We start from the raw sequence: 21,503 nt of genomic DNA, 5'->3' as shown, positions 1-21,503 counted from the left end.
TATATCCAACTCACTTATTTTTTATGATTTTTTTTAGAAAAAGAATAAAAGACTTATTATCTTAAGTGATTTTCCTTCTAAATGTAGCCTTAAGTTAAAGTAGATCTTGATTTAAGAATTTTTTGATATTTGTAAAGAAAAAAAAAACAAATAATGTTTTTGCAGTGTCCTTAATGCAATCATATTAATGTCATAAAAAAGATTTTTTTCTGGAATAAACTAATACAATTACATATAAATGTTAGGTTTACACAGCTGAAAAACCGTGGTTTGTTGGTCTTATCTGGCCTCTTAGTCTGTTTTGATGGTTATAGTTGGGTTTAGCTAGACTAGACAGACTACCTGAAAACCAGCTGGGGAAAAAAGTGGGTTAAGTGGGACTGCAACAGAACAAAACATTGTAAGCATGTGACTTTGTTTGGGTGTCTAAACTGCATGGAAACTAAATAAAAACTGGTTTTATTTAGAAGTTGTGTTTTTCTGTCTGTAGACATTACAGCTGTTTTGCAGCAACCTCACAGGTCGTGCACGTGTATAAACAAATTGTACAATAACAAACCTGTAGATGCTGCAGTGCTTTGATGGGTCACAATGACATGCAGCACATTGGCAGCACACCTTCAGCATCTGTGTATGTGTGTGTGTGTGTGTGTGTGTGTGTTTAAAAAAATGTAAATGTGATTTGTCTGAGCAGATATTTTAGGAGCTTCTGTAGGAGTTGAAGAATGCGCGGCCACAGACTAGTCTATCGTCTGCTTGGATTGCAGGACGTCGTTACATTTGAGCCGTCCAGGTCCCCTGCGTGACCAACTCAACCAAACTGCCGCCCACTTACCGGCAGGAAAATGACAACCCTTAGAAGATCACTAAGTTTCTTTCGCCGGTCGGCAGGGAGAAAATGAGGGACCAAAGATGGTGATTGTTTCCTGTTGGAGTGGGCGGCAGCGGAGACGTGTCCTGTTCTTCTCTCCATCAGCTGGTTGGCCCATCTCTCCTTCAGAGGTCAGTAGCACAGCGCCATCTACTGGATGACACAGCACAGTCAAATTAGATAAAACAACACCACATGGACAATTCCACAAAAATGATCAAAATAAACATTCTCGAAAATGGCCTTATATCGAAAAGAATGTGGTATTTTTGAAGTACATCTAATATGATTTTGGTCCCACTTTATATTAAGTGGCCTTAACTACTATGTACTTACATCAAAAAATAAGTACAATGTACTTATTGGGTTCATATTGTATTGCAAAACACTTTTGCTGCTATTGAGGAGGGATATGGGTAAGGCTAGGGAAAGCTTTGGGTAGGTTTAAGGGTAGGGGTAAGGTGTAAGGGATGGGTCAACAGTGTAATTATAAATATAATTACAGAAATTAATTACAGATGTAATTGCATGCAGGTGTTTTTAAAATATAAATACAATGTAAAAACAGGTATGTCATTGTATCAAATGATTCATTTAAATGTAAGTACATAGTAGTTAAGGCCACTTAATATAAATAAATATTAAATATTTTTTATAAAGTTGTATTAATTACACAGCTTGTAAATTTTACCATCAGAAAAACAACAACAACAACAAAAACAAACTGTTAAACATGAAAGTATTGTGCAACCATTTAAGACATGGTTCATTATAATCTTTTTGGCATAAAGTGTTCTTCAAAATGGAGTCAAGAATTCTATACTATTGAACCCCAATGAACCATTTTCCTAAGAGTGTAACATGTTTACATAGCCTACCTCTGTGCATCTCACATTCAACATTCAAAAATTCAATGCATGAAATAGGCCTATGCAAAATATGCATGAAAGGGTGTATACTATGTAGAATTCAGAAACTCGTTAAGTACACGAGACTAAATATGATTGCTTAGAATTAAAAGGAAGTTGGAAATACCCTTGCATAGTCTTACATCCCGACGAAATCCACGAGAGCTGTAAAGATGAATATGCAAATATGTGCCGCGGTGCTTTCCCCTCTCTCTCTCTCTCTCAAAAAAAAAAAAGAAAAAAGAAAAAAAAGACAGCGGTAAAGCATCGGATCATAGCGATGTGGATGTTCGCCCCAGCTCTGCAATTCACCGGCAACATGTCGACAGATGAGGTAACTAAAATTAATGTTATGATAGTTTGATTATATTTGATACTATAGATCTGGTTATGAGACTATAGAATTAATCACTTTTCCGTGCATGACATATTGACATCATAATAGACTTACAGGCATTTTCCTTAACATTACCTGCATAAGGATTCGTTTCATGTGTCAGTGAACGGAAGAGAGGCTCTTGGGAGCACATGTTAACGTCACATCCTTTTGATTTTCCCGGCAAAAACGACCCGAGTTCTTAACATTAAAAATTATTCTATATAGGCTTCCATAGACAACCTTGGAAGTTCTAAGTTTCAATACAAGCTGTTCACACACTGGCAATAAAAATGATTAATACATGAAAATTCTAACATATAGCACCTTTAAAGGTAAAGCATCACAAGATTTGGCATTTTCTGTCAACATAAATTACACAAGATTTGACCACGAATATAAAGAAAAATCAAACTTTCTTGAATTTACATTTCTCTAAATCTCTTTATTGCATATACATGAATATGTATGTTCAGTATGAGTGAATCCTGAAGCATTTTAGAGGCCAAAACCACAGTAGTGTGAGTATAAAGTGCTCATATAACGGACAACATCAAAAAACGTCTTACGATTATTTGCATTCAGTCAGGATGAATAAATCACTGCAGTTAAATAATTTACACAATAAAATCAATCACACAGACTTATATGTGCTTTTCACTTCAGTCGTAGAGATTATAAAGCAATAAATAAAAACACTGTCAGATAAACCAACAAGTCACATAATACTGTCAATCAGAGTTTTTGACATCATCCAGGTGGTCTTTTCGGTTGATAAAGACACACTGGATGCGGGCGGCCCGCGGGTTGCTCTCCTCTCTGTGGAGGGTGATTATGAACCTGCTGATGCCAGTGTTCGGGCACGGCGAGAACACCTGGTTCATTTTCAGGCCTGCTGGCAGACAGCCCTGCAGGTCCTCCACTAGGTGGCGCACAGACACACGAATAAATGCCCCGTGACTAACGATCAGAGCGTGGACAGGTACGTCATGGACTCCGTCACTGGCTAGTCCAGCAATCACAGGCTGTTCTGGTTCTGATGGTCCAGAGCTGGATGCGGAACACTGGTCGGATGAGCCGTGTTCCTCTAACATGCGCTGGTATAAGGATTTGAGGAACTTCTTGAAGCGCGTCTTTACCTGGATAATCACAGAAACAGTTTCTTCTGTGTGAGCTTTTCATTTGATCAGTCAACGATTACTATACTCTGGGAAGAACACAGTGAAAATGACTAAATAGGCACTTTTAAAGTTATGAATACTACAGTTTAAAAGTTTGGAATAATTACAATTTTTAGAACAACCAGCCAAGCTGCTTTGATTGCCCTCTGAATTTAAGTGGCATCATATTTTGCAACATTCAAGACTGCTTTTCTTACAGGAAGGCTCAGTTTCTACCTGTTCCAGCGTCTCTCCACCGGGCGGTGTGTAATCTCGGCAGGCCTGACCCGCTGCGTTCGCCATGTTCTTCAGATGTTCCTTTGGTCTTCCCTCTGCCACCCCAAAACCCTGTCCAATACATCACACACATGCATTTGAACCAACTATACAGCAATTCTTAGGGGATGCCAAATTTAAGGGATGCTATTTTGTTTTATTAATATTACTTATCTTTTTCATTATTATTTCTGATGTTAATCTTATCCTTAAAGGGGTCCTTGATTATGATTTCATTTTTTTTAAAGGTGCCCTAGAACCAGTTTTTACAAGATGTAATATAAGTCTAAGGTGTCCCCTGAATGTGTCTGTGAAGTTTCAGCTCAAAATTCCCCATAGATTTTTTTTAATTAATTTTTTTAACTGAATATTTTGGGGCATCATTAACTATGCACTGATTCAGGGCTCTGGCCCCTTTAAATCCTCACGCTCCCTGCCCCTGAGCTCTCGACTATAAAACAGTGCATTTACAAAGTTCACACAGCTAATATAACCCTCAAATGGATCTTTAAAAGATGTTCGTCATGTATACTGCATGTATGCATCGGATCATGTGAGTATAGTATTTATTTGGATGTTTACATTGTTTCTGAATGAGTTTGAGGCTATGCTTCGTGGCTAACGGGCTAAAGCTAACATTACACACTGTTGGAGAGATTTATAAAGAATGAAGTTGTGTTTATGAATTATACAAACTGCAAGTGTTTAAAAATAAAAAAGCGACAGCTCTCGTCTCTGTGAATACAGTAAGAAACAATGGTAACTTTAACCACATTTAACAGTACATTAGCAACATGCTAATGAAACATTTAGAAAGACAATTTACAAATATCACTAAAAATATCATGTTATCATGGATCATGCCAGTTATTATTGCTCCATCTGCCATTTTTCGCTATTGTCCTTGTGTAATGCCTTGAACATGAGCTGGCATATGCAAATATTGGGGGCGTACATATTAATGATCCCGACTGTTACATAACAGTCAGTGTTGAGATTCGCCTGTTCTTCAGAGGTCTTTTAAACAAATGAGATTTATATAAGAAGGAGGAAACAATGGTGTTTGAGACTCACTGTATGTCATTTCCATGTACTGAAGTCTTGTTATTCAACTATGCCAAGGTAAATTCAATTTTTGATTCTAGGGCACCTTTAACTTTAGTTAGTGTGTAATGTTGCTGTTTGAGCATAAACAACATCTGCAAAGTTACGACACTCAAAGTTCAATGCAAATGGAGATATTTTGCTTTTTAAGGACTACAACAAAGAGCTGGTAGGGACTACAACGAGCTTCTTCCTGGGTTGGTGACATCACTAACCCTAAAATTCACATAAACCCCGCCCCCAAGAACACACAACAAAGGGGGCGGGGCCATGTTGGGCTGCTTTAGAGAAGAGGAAGAGTTGTTGTAGTAGAGTGTTGTTGTCATGCCGTCATTTTACACCGGACTGCTTCACAAACAAGGGTCAATTCAACACAAAAGATGAACATGACGGCATATGCTAGTGGATGAGTTGAATCAAATCCACAGCAACTACATAAATGTATCCACTAATCATTCAGAAACGTCCAGTTTCATTCTAAAAGTTGTAACTTCTTCCTGAGTCTCTCCATCAGTGTCGACTCCGGTTTGAACAATGTAAGGCTGAACACTGTTACTGACAATCCTCATTTTGGCTGCGTGAGATTCTCCAGCTTTGAGCAACTGAAGCGTGACCTGTTAAAGCTCCGCCCTCTTCTGTAAAGTGGGTCAGGAGCAGCAGCTCATTTGCATTTAAAGGGACATACACAAAAACGGCATGTTTTTGCTCACACCCAAATAGGGGCAAATTTGTCAAGCTATAATAAATGATCTGAGGGGGATTTTGAGCTGAAACTTCACACACATTGTGGGTACTTACATTACATCTTGTGAAATAAGGCATTATTGGTCCCCTTTAACATTATATCAACTATTTATATATTTAACGAACTGTAAAAGCAGCTGACCAAGTATATAAAGGCGTACGTGACAAATAAAGCAGAGACAGACACTCACTCTCTCTCGGAGTAAAGGATCCAATATCATCTCAGTCGCAGAAGAATGAAGGTTGTTTCCTAAAATGATTTCAGCTGTCTTGAGAAGGAGAAGAAGTTATATTTCACATGATGGATAGTTTACTCACAAAATCTACAGTAACAGAGTCACACACACTCACACACACACACCTGGACGGCTCTTTGCAGGTTACTGACAAAGACATTGGTGAAATGCAGATCTTTGAGGTAGCGTCCGGCTGCCGCCGCCTGCTGATGTCCCGTGTCTGACAGCGGTGTGTCAATGCCCTGACCTACACAGTTGAGGGAAAAAAGCATTCATCTACACATCGAAAAGCACATCTTTGCAAGGGAGTATTAGGGGGTCTGTGAAACAGTGTAAAAAAAATTAAAAAGTAATAATAAATACAAATATTTTATATTACAGATTACAATATAATACAATATAATAATAAAAAATAGATAAATTAAATTAAAAATGTAAATAAGAGAGCAAATAAGTAAATAATGTATCTAAAAGTAGAGTGCTACAATCTTTTCCAAATAATATTTAGACATATTTGTATTTTTTGTTTTCACAACATTAAATTGGGTCTAAATAGAAGGGAGTCCCTCACAGGACGATGCTCATATTTTTGGGGATTGTGGCATCTGAACATGTGAAACTCTTGTCTTAGAGGTAACAACCAGACATGCACGTGTGCATTCACTCACCTTGAAGCAATTTATCTCTGTTGTATTGTGTTTCCCCACTAGGAAACAGAGCACATAATAATAATTAAAGCTAAATCGCTTCAGAAAGGACAGTTCACATGCCATGTCATGTCGAGGTCACTGTAATCAACTACAGAAAAAACATGCAATACAAAGCATTCGTGGAAACATTTGGTGATGCGTTTATGAGCAGAACAGATCATGTGCGTGTCCTACAACAATCAGTTACCGAATCATCAACATTCATATGCATGTAAAACAAACGCAAACATACGGAATACACACGCGCTCACTTACTGTCGAACGATCGTTAGTGCAAATGTGAGCATAATACAGATTTGTAATAGTAGATGAAATGTGTGACCGGCTCTTCCTGGCTCATGAGTCAAAAGTGTTGCAGAAATATGACGTCACTCAAATGAATGGAAGTCTGTCGCCATCGTGTGGTGATTTTTGGCAAGTGCACGGCTGCATCTATGATGTTTTTTTGTTTTTTGTTTTATGAGTTGTAAATGTTGCTTTCTAATATCTGTTCCTTTTTTAAACCTGTAACTTCTGTAAATGGTTCTCCATAAAAAAATAAATAAATAGGCATTTACATTCACATTTCAAATCAAAATGGTTCCTACAATTAAAATAAAAAAAGAAAAGCAACCTTTTTGCAAGAATCACTCACGAGCTCTTTGTGACAGTAACCAGGGGCGTAGGAACCACTTTGACATTGGGGGGGACATTTTGGCCATTATGAATAAACGTCCATCTCGCCACCATAATAGTAACATACAGTATGGTGACGTCACGTGGTACGACATATATGAAATAACAGCAAAATAAATAAACAAAATCATCTGTTTATCATCTGTTCAATTTATCTATTTATTATTACACAAATATTGAAGTTGGGAAACATAAAAGTGTACAAGCCCCCCTGCAATTGCGGGCAGAAAGGAAAGGGGCACTTTACAAGGCAAATATTTGATTTGTAACCCCAAAAAAATACAAAAACACAACAGTCACATACGGCTTTGGATATAGGCACTTGGAACTAGAACTATCATTATTATCTATATCAATAACATTTTACTTTTCTATTAAAAAGTTTATAATGTCATGCCTCGTATCCATAATTCAGTTTTAAAAAGCTTGTTAATTTAAACCGCTTGACTGAGACTAATTTACCTCATACAAAGTCGAGTCGTTCAAAGCTGGTGCGCACCAATAACGTATTTGAATGTTCGTAGTGTAATGTTGACTTCTCTCTACCAATCAGATGCTCCGAGTCCGACTATAGGTGAAAAGTGAAGAATATGAAGCTGGTGATTGGCGAATGGTGATTATTCAAACATGAATGAAATCACTCTGGGTTTGACTGACAAAACCGAATATCTTCTTCGTCGCGTATTCAAAATAAAAGTTCAAAATGTACAGTTTTTGTTCCTGCGGTGTATAGGCTAATTTTTGGGTGGGACACATGCAGCATTTTCCAATATTGAGGGGGACACGTCCCCCCCGTCCCCCCCGGTTCCTACGCCAGTGACAGTAACTATCAATTACACTCGAACAATTACTGAGCAATTTTATTCTACGTACCTGGCAGTTTCTTAATCCCGTCTATTTTGAAATTCAAATTCCATTCCACTCGTTAATTATAATTCTATTGTGTAATTGACCAAACACACCACACGAGGGCGCAATAATACTGAGTTATGCAGTGTATAACTAACATAAATCACCATAGGAGGTTTTAATAAAAAATAAATAATAATGACAATAATAATAACAACGAAATGAGCAGTTTAATTCAATTTGAGATTTATTGAATTGGCCAAAATGAGGTAAGTACTCACACTTACAAAGGGTGAAAATAAGTCTGATATTGCTGAAATGCCACTTCTTTGGATATTTTGGGGGGATCTGGAAGTGGAACTTTTAACAACAGGTGGCTGCTTTACCACAATTCAAACAAAATAAAAAAAAATATATAATATTTTGTTTCTAAACAATATTTTGCCCCAGTCTTGCATCTATCATCTGGTAAGACAGTACATTAATACATGTTTGGTGGGTAAAAGAAGCTTGGAGGCTTAACCTGTACGGTAACAAACTAGTTAAAGAGGTTCAACACCCCTTTTTAAATCTGTATACTCTTGACTGAAGTACTGTGAGGTAATGTGACTCTGGGCAGGAATATTATCTGAAAGGAAGGCGTTTCATAACACACATTAATATAATAGCTAGGAAAGAAGTCAGATAACAGTTAAGTTAGACAACATTGAACATTAAATGAGGCAAGACTGTTCATGCAAATACCTAAAAGTGTAACACTTGCATGCAGGTCCGTCTGCCAGTAACATAAATGACAGTGTAAATGCAAACAGAAAACAGTCATGCAGCCACCATGAAAACACGTTCAATGATTCTGTTATATAGCAGCAACATGGAAACTGAAATTAAGGTATGCAATAGCTCTTTTTTCATTTTTCTTTTTCTTTTAGCAGCACTGGAACACAAGTTCAAACGTTTTTACAGAAATAAAAGAACTGGGAAAAACACAAAATGAACATACAGGATATAATAGCACACAAACTCACTGAAAACTAAGTGTGTGAAAATGACTCCAAAAAAAAAATAAAAAATAAAGAAAAGAACATTGTTTCAAAAGCACTCAAACAGCACAAACTTTGAGTTCATTTGCATAGATGTGTTGGAATGGCACATTGGTCACAACACGTTATATTTTAAGTAAACATCTTTCTTTTAGGTCCACAGTAAAGAGAACTGACTAAAGAAATCAATTTTCAAAAGTGCAAGAACTAATGAAGAGAGAAAGGAAATTGGCATAATGTTTCAAAATATCTTCTTTCTATAAGAATGTTCAAGTAGATGTTCAAGCTGATATTTTGACAAAAGAAAATAAAATATACTAATAAAATAAAGTGATTTATTGAAATTTGATGATGTCCTATCTATGCTGACATGAATTCAACACAACTAAAAAATAAAAATAAAATAAAAACATGTCAAACCCCACCATTTCTATGGCAGCTGACCTGTTAGATCAGTTTATGGTCTAAATATGTCGGTCTAAAATTAAAACTATAACCCGCAAGCACACCTAATATGGGAAACCAGCCCCAAAACAAAAATAACTTAAAAAAGAAAAACAATGCCAAAAAATAAAAACCCTTGCCCTCCTCTTGTATACCAGGGATAACCAGCGAGAGGTGATGTCTGAAAGTGCATATGTATCGTGGATTTGCTAGGAAGGATTTTAAGACTCCCAAATTATTAATCTGCCATAAATCCCTTCAGCATCGCGAGTGTCTCTGACCCACATGTGATGGTGTTTGAAAACATGTCAAATGAGCAAACAGCACCACATTTTATTCATCACAAACTTTCCAGAATCCACCTGTCTAAAACCGTTCATGTTTCAATCACGTGCAAAATCTTTCAATCTTTCACCTCTTTTATTTCTTGCCTACCTCACCTTTACTCCACCTTCACTACATACTTAGTGTCTATCTGAAACCGTCCTGAAGCTGTGATGGTCACCATGCATGGATAGAAACGTTAACATATTCATATATGCGTATTGCATGCAGTAACATTCATCTGTAAATAATCCCTATGCTAATGGAGTTACTCATACCCGAATAGTAACTCATCAGATCACTGTATTAATAAGAAAACTGATCCCACTGAAAGGACATATGGATGTCTCTGACTGTAGCTTTTCGTGGGGTCACATCTGGATGCACCCTAAATTACCTAGTTTATAAAAAAAAACGGCCTCTGGGAATTACTAAAGCAATACATTCTATATGATAAAAAGCATAATATTCTTAATAATAATAATATGAATTCTTCTTCTTCTTCTTCTAATTATTAAATAAAAATATCAATTGTATTAATAGATACAGTTGCATATGATAGCCAATACAGATGTATGCTCTTTAATAAGTAATATATAGCATACTGCATTATTTAATCATGTTTGAGGCCGATTCAATTTAAATTCAAGTATGTAAAACACCGCCGCCTGCACATATGAGACGGCAGCAGCAGCTGTTTTGCTTCTTTATAAAACGTCAAGCTTGTGTTTGTATATTATGCGCATATGACCATGACGTCACAGTCACCTAATGTGGATTTGAAATAAAACTTAAATACAGTAATACAATAATAACTGAATCAATTATAGGCTGAGGAGGTGTGGTGGATAGGAACAGGAACTGTCATCATAAATTGACATCACGGACATCTGTAGGGGTGGAGGACAGGTTTTGCGATTGCATCCCTTTGCTGGCTCTGCCCTCCTGTTGTTGACTTTCTTTCAGGCTGCTGGTCAGTAACTGCTCAATCTGCTCTTGACATGATTTCAGACAGTCCTAGAAGAAACAGAAGGAAAGAAGTAGAAACCAAGGTAAGCACTATACGCACTAGTTTCATCCTCAAATTCACTGCATACTGACATGCTGCACACAAAATGTACATCATTTTCTAAATGCTACAATTACGCAGTTGTGCAATTTTTTGAATGATTTGTCCACAACAGTCTATTATTGTATGGACTGCCTAATTGGATATGGTGATGGTAAAACCAAAAAAAAAAAAAAAATGAGATGGGAGGAAAAAAAATTGCATTCTCTTGCAAATTGTTTGTGTTCCCCAAGAAAATTTGTGTTCGCTCACTTAACTATTGTGATGGAAATAATATGAGGTATATTTCAGTGCTTTTGTGAGAGAACGTAAAGTTTCTCAGGGGAAAACGTAAAGTTTCTTGAGGGAAAGCAATACTTTTCCAGAAAACGTAAAGTTTCTTGAGGGAAAGCAATACTTCTGCAAGAAAATGTAAAGTTTCTCAGGGGAAAACGTAAAGTTTCTTGAGGGAAAGCAATACTTTTCCAGAAAACGTAAATTTCTCGAGGGAAAGCAATACTTTTCCAGAAAATGTAAAGTATCTCAAGGGAAAGCAATACTTTTTCCAGAGAACATAAAGTTTCTCGAGGGAAAGCATACTTTTCCAGAGAACATAAAGTTTCTCGAGGGAAAGCAATACTTTTCCAGAAAATGTAAAGTTTCTCGAGGGAAAGCAATACTTTTTCCAGAGAACAAAGTTTCTCGAGGGAAAGCAATACTTTTCCAGAAAATGTAAAGTTTCTCAGAGGAAAGCAATACTTTTCCAGAAAATGTAAAGTATCTCAAGGGAAAGCAATACTTTTCCAGAAAATGTAAAGTATCTCAAGGGAAAGCAATACTTTTCCAGAGAACGTAAAGTTTCTTGAGGGAAAGCAATACTTTTCCAGAGAACATAAAGTTTCTCGAGGGAAAGCATACTTTTCCAGAAAATGTAAAGTTTCTCAGGGGAAAGAAATACTTTTCCAGAGATTGTAAAGTTTCTCAGGGGAAAGCAATACTTTTCCAGAAAATGTAAAGTTTCTCAGGGGAAAGAAATACTTTTCCAGAGAATGTAAAGTTTCTCGAGGGAAAGCAATACTTTTCCCGAGAACGTAAAGTTTCTTGAGGGAAAACAATACTTTTCCAGAGAACGTAAAGTTTCTTGAGGGAAAACAATACTTTTCCAGAGAACGTAAAGTTTCTCGAGGGAAACAATACTTTTCCCGAGAACGTAAAGTTTCTCGAGGGAAAGCAATACTTTTCCAGAGAACGTAAAGTTTCTCGAGGGAAAGCAATACTTTTCCAGAGAACACAAAGTTTCTCGAGGGAAACAATACTTTTCCCGAGAACGTAAAGTTTCTCGAGGGAAAGCAATACTTTTCCAGAGAACGTAAAGTTTCTCGAGGGAAACAATACTTTTCCCGAGAACGTAAAGTTTCTCGAGGGAAAGCAATACTTTTCCAGAGAACGTAAAGTTTCTCGAGGGAAAGCAATACTTTTCCAGAGAACGTAAAGTTTCTCGAGGGAAAGCAATACTTTTCCAGAGAACACAAAGTTTCTCGAGGGAAAGCAATACTTTTGCCAGAGAACACAAAGTTTCTTGAGGGAAAGCAATACTTTTCCAGAGAACGTAAAGTTTCTCGAGGGAAAGCAATACTTTTCCCGAGAACGTAAAGTTTCTCGAGGGAAAGCAATACTTTTCCAGAGAACACAAAGTTTCTCGAGGGAAACAATACTTTTCCCGAGAACGTAAAGTTTCTCGAGGGAAAGCAATACTTTTCCAGAGAACACAAAGTTTCTCGAGGGAAAGCAATACTTTTCCAGAGAACACAAAGTTTCTCGAGGGAAACAATACTTTTCCAGAGAACACAAAGTTTCTCGAGGGAAAGCAATACTTTTCCAGAGAACACAAAGTTTCTCGAGGGAAACAATACTTTTCCAGAGAATGTAAAGTTTCTCGAGGGAAAGCAATACTTTTCCCGAGAACGTAAAGTTTCTTGAGGGAAAACAATACTTTTCCAGAGAACGTAAAGTTTCTTGAGGGAAAACAATACTTTTCCCGAGAACGTAAAGTTTCTCGAGGGAAAGCAATACTTTTCCAGAGAACGTAAAGTTTCTCGAGGGAAAGCAATACTTTTCCAGAGAACACAAAGTTTCTCGAGGGAAACAATACTTTTCCCGAGAACGTAAAGTTTCTCGAGGGAAAGCAATACTTTTCCAGAGAACGTAAAGTTTCTCGAGGGAAACAATACTTTTCCCGAGAACGTAAAGTTTCTCGAGGGAAAGCAATACTTTTCCAGAGAACGTAAAGTTTCTCGAGGGAAAGCAATACTTTTGCCAGAGAACACAAAGTTTCTTGAGGGAAAGCAATACTTTTCCAGAGAACGTAAAGTTTCTTGAGGGAAAGCAATACTTTTGCGAGAGAATAAAAAGTATCTCAGGGGAAATCAATACTTTTTCCAGAGAACACAAAGTTTCTTGAGGGAAAGCAATACTTTTCCAGAGAACGTAAAGTTTCTCGAGGGAAACAATACTTTTCCCGAGAACGTAAAGTTTCTCGAGGGAAAGCAATACTTTTGCCAGAGAACACAAAGTTTCTTGAGGGAAAGCAATACTTTTCCAGAGAACACAAAGTTTCTCGAGGGAAACAATACTTTTCCAGAGAACGTAAAGTTTCTTGAGGGAAAACAATACTTTTCCAGAGAACGTAAAGTTTCTCGAGGGAAACAATACTTTTCCCGAGAACGTAAAGTTTCTCGAGGGAAAGCAATACTTTTCCAGAGAACGTAAAGTTTCTCGAGGGAAAGCAATACTTTTCCAGAGAACACAAAGTTTCTCGAGGGAAACAATACTTTTCCCGAGAACGTAAAGTTTCTCGAGGGAAAGCAATACTTTTCCAGAGAACGTAAAGTTTCTCGAGGGAAACAATACTTTTCCCGAGAACGTAAAGTTTCTCGAGGGAAAGCAATACTTTTCCAGAGAACGTAAAGTTTCTCGAGGGAAAGCAATACTTTTGCCAGAGAACACAAAGTTTCTTGAGGGAAAGCAATACTTTTCCAGAGAACGTAAAGTTTCTCGAGGGAAATCAATACTTTTTCCAGAGAACACAAAGTTTCTCGAGGGAAAGCAATACTTTTCCAGAGAACGTAAAGTTTCTTGAGGGAAAGCAATACTTTTGCGAGAGAATAAAAAGTATCTCAGGGGAAATCAATACTTTTTCCAGAGAACACAAAGTTTCTCGAGGGAAAGCAATACTTTGCCAGAGAACGTAAAGTTCCTCGTGGGAAAGCATCTCTGTAATTATCTACACTGAAAAAAATGGTGAGGCATTTATTTTGAAACAATTTTCACTAGGAAATTGATAGTAAATTGTTTGGCTCAAAAAGTGACTTCTGTGTGAATTGTGATCATACATCAGTACACTACTGACACGAGACAATAGTGCAGTGAAATTGAATGCCGAAATTGTGACTCCACCTTAAGTTGGCAGTTCTTAGCCAAAATTAAATTGCAAACTGGTTTAGCCTTTATCCCGTTAGGCTACAAAGGACTATGTACTACCAAACAATAAGACTTTGACTTCTTGTGCCTGTCTCTTTCTGCAGTAACGTGGGAGGTCTGACAAAATGATCCCATATCAAACTCTCATCTTTCTCAGGATAATTGAAACCTGACAGACTGTTCTCTCTCTAAACCGAATGAGACAGCCACAACAGGCCCTGTTGTCCTGACAACTACAGGCACAGGAAGGAATGGTTGCTAATGACGGCATGCAGTGTTTTTTTCCAGAACTTCAGATGGAGAAAAAACTTAACACATTACATTGAGGAAAGACAAAGAATGTGTTCAACCATATGAGTGTATGTGAGGAGTTTAAATGGGGCGTTAACTCTCTGGGTCTAATTAAAAAAAAAAAAAAGTGTTACTGTGAGACTTTCAAAACAGCCCTGAAGGCAAGATGTGTACGTTTGTGTAAGAGCGCGAGTGTGTGTGCAGCAGTGTGCTTTAATCCACAGATGTGGTTGAGAGGCCTGTGTCTCGCCACAAGTATGCAGCTCTAAAAACACACCGCCATCGTTGCTGAACACACTAACATTCATTCATAAAATGACATATTTCTCCATTTCCATACAGTCATGCATGAATGTCCTGTGTCAATCATTTGTGTCACAAGAAAAACTTTTACACAGATATACCCATTTAAAAATGTACAGTCTTTCTCTTGAGAGACCAATTTAATGTTCAATACATTTGCATATAACCGCCTCTAGAGCAAGACATCAATGAATATTTATACATCATTGCACCATAGGCCCCGCCCACTGGCGTTCATATGCTTAACGGCTGACATTAGCCTACACTGAATGTGAGTGTTGCATCAAAAGCAAATGTAATCCATTATAAATCACTGACACTGTCTACACTGGATACCCTAAACAGATGCGAGTTCAGTTTCTGACTTCACGCACTTTAGTCTACCGACAACATGACAAATGGAAGATCAAATGGAAGTATAAAGGAGCGTTTGCAGCTCATTTTTTTAGCAGCTCATTAGCTCATTTCTGTAAAGACTTCAGAAGGATACCAGCATCAGGAACAAGTGCATGGTTTATTTTTAATGCCGTCCCAGATGGCGTTGGAGGATTATATGTTTGTTCGGATAATTTGACTGCAGATTGTTTTGTAAACGAGGCATAGTGTAATGGAGTGTTCACAAAGAAACTTTTGTTGAAAGATGAAGCAACAAACTGTATTGACTCTGACAGCAACTGCATAACAAACCGCAAATAAACAATTTCATTATGCCCTGTCTGAAAATGACAGTTTTATATGGATAATGTTTTCAAAACACATACTGAAGTTTAACAGCGAGTGGGCGTTGATACTGTTTCGTTACTGCAATGACATTAGCCAATCATAACGGTAGCTGTTTACTGAAAAAACTTAAAGGAGCCGCCCCTTAAAAACGGGTCAGAATTAGGGATAAAATATTCGTTTTTCCTCTTTTTTTTTTCTTGTGCAAAAAACTTTAACATTATAAGTGAACCTCAAGGAATATATTAAAATAATTTTAAAGATCCATGTCATGATGACCCCTTTAAACACTGTTCAGAAACAAATGTGAGCTAATCCTGGGTGAAACAATATCTCAAAAGGTAATCTGCTATGTAGTATTGCAATTACTGAGATTTTGTTGAATTTTTTTAACAGTAAAAAGATGTTGGGACACTTACCACCTCAGTGTGGGTGATTTTAGCCAGCAGCTCTGTCAGATTGTCCCCCCACAGATTTTGGCTGCTCTGGTTGGGCAAGAGGCCACTTACCGCTGCCCCCACACATCCTGTGGCGATCATGGAGGGAGGGTACATGGTGAAGCTGTGATCTGAGGAAAAAACAAACACGCACACATCCCGAAACATCAGTGACCTGGTCAGCGAGTTCCCTAGAACATTACTCACCTGCGAGAAACTTCAAAATACATTTCTAGGAAACAGTTCTGATTACGCCGTCTGAATGAGGAGGCCTTACTTCATCCTACATCTGTTTTGAATTCCACACAAACTTTAACCTGACGTTCACACGCTCTCCGGTTTCAGACCTGTTTTAACATCACTACCTCGCTTAAATCCTCCTGCAGCTGCGAATGGAAACTGAGGAGAGCCTTCCTTCTCCTCCCACCCTTTCTTCCTCCCTCCCTTCATCTCTCAGAGGGCTTTGAGGTTCCAGGAACTACTCCCCCTCTTCCTCTGCCTTGAGATCCTGAGAACGGGCCCTCGGTTTTCAGACGGAGAGGAAAGCCTCCTCTATTCTGTGCTAGAAGTCGCTGCTTTGTTGGTGTTAGCGTGTTGCTTTTTTCAGATGCAAAGGATGCAACAGTCATCCCTGAATAAACACTACACTCGACTGACTGCCGCAATTTAACAGCTGTGCAGTAAACCAACATTCCTAACTTGAGAAAATTGTTAAACGCAACAACAAAAACACCAAAAACATTTGCAATAGCTCAAAAAAAAAAAAAAAGCTCTTCTCATGTTTGCTTGGCTCATGTTCAGGCCTCAGCCACTTGAACAGATGCAGGGCCACAGAAACACACCCAGTTAAATATAAAAACACTTTTATAGATGCAAATAACAAGGCAGGAAGCATCATAACACATTCACATCATGCATTTCGAACACAGAAATGGCTGTTTCAGCCTGTTATGTGAATTCAGCACGCCAGTTTCACTCAAACAGACACAGTTCTGATGAATGCACTCAGCTCCTACCTGTTGCACACAGGGCGATGAAGGTTTGCGTGTGTTTGCGGATCAGCGCCTGTCTGTCTTCAGGGAAGGGCAGTTTGTGCAGGATGTGTTCGATAAAGTCAAGAGGGGTGATGGCAGCCAGGTTCCATTTTAATTTACTTAGAACCACCAACTCCCACTCCAACAGAGAGAAAGGCACAAACAGAACAAGAGATAATGAATATGAGTGGCAGGATAACATACAGTGATTATATTACCCACAATACACCATACAGGACACAGAAAGCTTATATATATATTGCATGACATGATATATATCAATGACATGCAAAATTTTGCAGCCAGAGATTCCATGTTGTGGACCTAGTAATGTCTACACTGGAAAAAAAGGTGTAGGATTTACTTATTAAAGTTAATTTCACAAATAATTACAAAGAAATGACACCACATTGAATTAAACATGAAATTAAGTAGAAAGACTGAAATGCTATTTTCCTGTAAAACATACTCCAGTAATCTTTGTTTTATGAACTTTACTGTCAATAAGTCCTCTGTCTTCAAATGATACCACAACCTATATGATATAAATACCAAGTACCATAGTATCACCATCTGATGCCATCACTTCTCCATTGTTTGTCAATGAAAATGTTTTTGGCTTAATCAAACTCCTGACTGCAGTCTGTTTTATTGCCCCCTAATGTTTCAACTGTGCAACTGCAATCTTGTGTGGTAAAAGCTAATTACATGCTATACTTACTCCAGACTGAAACATTTAAAAATACAAAGACATGTGTTGCCTTAACACACAAAAGTTAAGGATAAATCATAGGCTGTACTGACATTGGTATTTAAAAAGTCTAGGTTGTGTCACTGTGTCACTCAACACATTCTCCAACATGTGATTCTTCAAAACTGGAGAAATTAGTCAAAGTTGCTCTTTAAATATGAATCTTTCTTGCCCAAGGGACATCATAGTTGTAAAATGAATCAGGTTATCATGTAAAGCTCCGCCCATTGTCTTTGATCTCCACCAACCAGATGCAGCATTCCATGCACACGCTCAACTTCCTTCCTCACACGTGCCCGGCTGGCTTTGTTTCGCCTGCTGAAGCTGCTTTCTGAGAAACTCTCAAGAGCAGAGACACGAGGGGAAAAATAGCCCAAGGTGAGAAGCTCTACGCCCTTATTGTGTGCAGGACGTGTTGAGAAAGTGTGAAAGATTTTAAGTTAGTGAAAACGCTGCAAAGAGGGGACAGTCCCTGACAAAGTGACACCCCATCACCAATGTCAAGACTTCATATAGACACCTCCACCTCCGTCTGCGTGGAAAATATACTAAAATTTCCACTGCAATTCATGGCAAACCTTTTTTGTTTTGACCCAGTTAGACCTTAATTTACCTTCCTTCCTGTGCTCTCGTTCTTCTTCCTCGGTCGATAAACACACATAACATTTAAAGCTTAAGATATCATTTAAATTCAGACTTTACCAGGGTTTTACCAGCTCATATGTGATTAGAATAGACTGTCTGATGGAAGTAGAGTGTCTTTGCCAATTTACACTCTTAAAAATAAAGGTTCCAAAATGGGGTTCACAGTGATGCCATAGAAGAACCATTATGGGTTTCCCAAAGAACCATTCAGTGAACAGTTCTTAAAAGAACCATTTTTATCTTAGTGTGAAGAGCATTTTAATAATCTAAAGAACATTGTTCCACTATAAAGAACCTTTTGTGCAGTGGATGTTAAGGGTTCTTCATGGAACCATAGATGCCAATAAAGAACCTTTTTTAAGAGTGTATGCATGGGAACCATTGAAAAGCGTTCCCACGCTTATCAGAGATCCCTCACTCCAGCCACAGAGGCCAAAATCACAAGAGCATTTCATCTCAGCTCAAACCTAAAGACTGTGTTCAATGTCAAAAACCACCATTAGGGGGCAAAGAAAGCTCTAAATGCACTTCCCCAACAATAAATTTCACATTAATAATAATATTATGATGAATCAGCAGCTCACAAACTAGGGCTATATATAAAATATATGATGTATTTAATCTGGGGTTTAATTCATGTAGAATTACACAACAGATGCTGTCATCAAGGCCATCAGCAGCTCTTACCAGCAGTTGTTGAGATGTAATAGAGTTGTCTGTGTACATGCAGAGCTTCCTGGCTGACAGCGGCTGGCATGCTTTTAATTTTGAAGCCAGGAAGAGACACACGGCCCCTAAAAGCTGCAAGAAACATTTTCTTGTAGGAACTGCTGCTAAAAATCTGTCCAGGTAGTTCATAGCCAAGGGAAAGACATCCTCTTCACATTTCTCCTCTTCACAAACCTACAGAGACATGGACAGAATTAAGTCACAATTTAGGCTGTCTGCCAAATGCTTAGTGTGCATTGAACTTATTGCAACTTCTTTATTTTAAATGTTGTTTATATATTTATACTTTCTTATTTCACTTTTTGTAAGCTATAAATGAATTCTACTTTATGTAACATTAGGTTCGTACAATTTGCGACTACACTGTAAAAAAAGAATTGTTGGTTTAACTTAAAAAAGTAAGTTGCCTTAAAATTGTGAGTTCACTGAAATTAAAAAAACAATGAGAATGAAGGCGATTGGTTTCATCAACAGAAACTGAAAATATTATGTTATCTGTTTGATTTGACAAAAGAAAAAAGGTTGTGATAACAAATAATGAAAATATTTTTTTACAGTGTAGCTACAATACTGTAACTCATTTCGTGAGAAAGAGGAACTTTCCAGTGCAAGATCTTCATTCATTTCAAGCAGGGTGTGCTTTGAAACCAAATGACGCCCACACATGACTGCTTTGGTGATTCGTCACGTTAAAAAAAATATGATCTAATACTTAGTATGTCAATGACAGCATATAATATCTAACATACGTGTCGCTCTAATTAAACTATATCCGACAATTAGTATGTTGTTTTGATGAAGTGTAGCTTAATACATTTAAATCGACGATTCTCAATCTCAACATGGCTGCACTTTCGCACCAAGCAACTCAAAGACTGTTTCAAAAATTCGCAAAAATTACACAAATGCATAGAAACTCTGAAAATGCACATGTAAATAAAGCACAGATCCTCATCTGTCCAATAAAGCATGCCTCGAAGAAAAACACAAAAGCGTTTATTATTAAAATAACATGTAGGCTATCGTGGAGTGTGGAGGTTTCAGCGATGCATTTCCTGCTGATTTCTTGATCAAACATTGCTTGACAATATTTGCACATCAACGATGAACAGATTACACACATATAGGCCTATGCTTATGCATACAGGTGTGAATAAATGGATTTGAGTTTGAGAAATGGTTTTTGAGTTTGCCTGTCTGCCAAAGTCCAGCTACTTTATATACTTGCCAACATAATCTAGGCTACATTACATAATAGTCATCACACACTCCAACCAAACAATTTCCAAAAATAAACCTTTAACTACAAACCTCCAGCATCCACGTCGCGACCATCCGCCTCATAAAAGGCAGAATATCTGTCTGGACTCGTTTAAAATAGGGTCCCTGCGGAACATATCTGTCCTCCACAGTTAGAAGACTTTGCAATACTCTTTCATCGCAGAAGATGTTGGGATCTCTCTGAGCTCGCATGATTGTGTCCTTTTCCAAGCAAAAAAGTTCCATGTTTGGGCTTTTCTCGGTGTTATAGGCTGATCTAATATAACCACCTCACAGAGCCAGCTGCATGTGGCTGTGCCTATGCAAAAAGGACGATGATGTTCTTGCCTTAGGCATCAACAGAAGTCGTCTGCACTCTTAAAACTTTCACTTTTTACATCACGGAGGCTGCATGCAGTGCAGGCACGAGTCTTTCTTTCTGAACTACAGACTACAGATGAAGCAGATCAACTCCTATGACTGCATGACCACCCAAAAGGCAATGTCGGTCCCTCCTCCTCCTCCTCAATTCACGTTGCAAAAAAATGCTCAAATTCTTTCCTTCCTGCCCAGTCATGGCAGATGCATGGCATTCTAGCCAATCTGTTTATTAAACCGCTACTCAATCAGTCGTGCAAAATACATTTAGTGCACTGAAACAGGTCCCGGAAGGGATAATTATAGATTTGTTTTTTTTACAAGCATGACATAGCCTGCATGACACATGATATGATTTTTTTTTTCTGATTATTATTTCCCCTCACGTGCTGATGCACATGTCTAACTCATTTTACTCACTGCTACCATTTACTGGTGAATTAAATGACCCCATTGAGTGCTATGTACCATTTAATGCACAATTTAAATGCATTGTTTGCACATTATGCACTCTGGTAATAAATAGGTTAAATGGATTTAATGTCTCACTATAAGAGTTCTGATTCATGCACAATGGAAATCCTCATATAGGGCCTACATTGACAATTTATCACTAAATGACTTACAACAATGTGCATGAATACTACTTGTGGTAGTGAAGAACAAAGCAATAGACACCAAAAATGACACAAAGACAGAGCCTTCAAAAG

At 37.8% G+C, this 21,503-nt stretch overlaps 2 protein-coding genes across 3 annotated transcripts; both read right to left on the bottom strand.

Annotated features, from left to right (window-relative positions):
- Positions 1–2,602: 2,602 nt before the first annotated feature.
- Positions 2,603–6,741, bottom strand: tigarb (TP53 induced glycolysis regulatory phosphatase b). 2 transcript variants are annotated; one of them, XM_067390841.1, is made up of 6 exons: positions 6,641–6,741; positions 6,344–6,381; positions 5,791–5,922; positions 5,631–5,704; positions 3,553–3,663; positions 2,603–3,294 (listed from the first exon to the last, which is right to left on the bottom strand). In XM_067390841.1, exons 1-6 carry the CDS (start codon positions 6,670–6,672, stop codon positions 2,887–2,889), a joined length of 795 nt encoding a protein of 264 aa, XP_067246942.1. In that variant the 5' UTR covers positions 6,673–6,741; the 3' UTR covers positions 2,603–2,886. The 2 variants fall into 2 exon arrangements, with proteins under 2 accessions (XP_067246942.1, XP_067246944.1); XM_067390843.1 differs by having other exon boundaries at positions 5,631–5,708; positions 5,801–5,922.
- Positions 6,742–8,173: 1,432 nt separating this feature from the next.
- Positions 8,174–21,005, bottom strand: ccnd2b (cyclin D2, b). Its single transcript, XM_067390840.1, has 5 exons — positions 20,467–21,005; positions 19,116–19,329; positions 17,013–17,174; positions 15,979–16,127; positions 8,174–10,734 (listed from the first exon to the last, which is right to left on the bottom strand). The coding sequence occupies exons 1-5, from the start codon at positions 20,659–20,661 to the stop codon at positions 10,585–10,587; spliced, it is 870 nt and encodes a 289-aa protein (XP_067246941.1). The 5' UTR covers positions 20,662–21,005; the 3' UTR covers positions 8,174–10,584.
- Positions 21,006–21,503: the final 498 nt, after the last annotated feature.

Source organism: Chanodichthys erythropterus, chromosome 8, assembly GCF_024489055.1.
Source record: "Chanodichthys erythropterus isolate Z2021 chromosome 8, ASM2448905v1, whole genome shotgun sequence".
In the NCBI taxonomy this organism is placed as follows: Eukaryota; Metazoa; Chordata; class Actinopteri; order Cypriniformes; family Xenocyprididae; genus Chanodichthys; species Chanodichthys erythropterus.
Note: the sequence above shows the minus strand (reverse complement) of the source record. Positions and strands in the feature narration are given on the sequence as shown.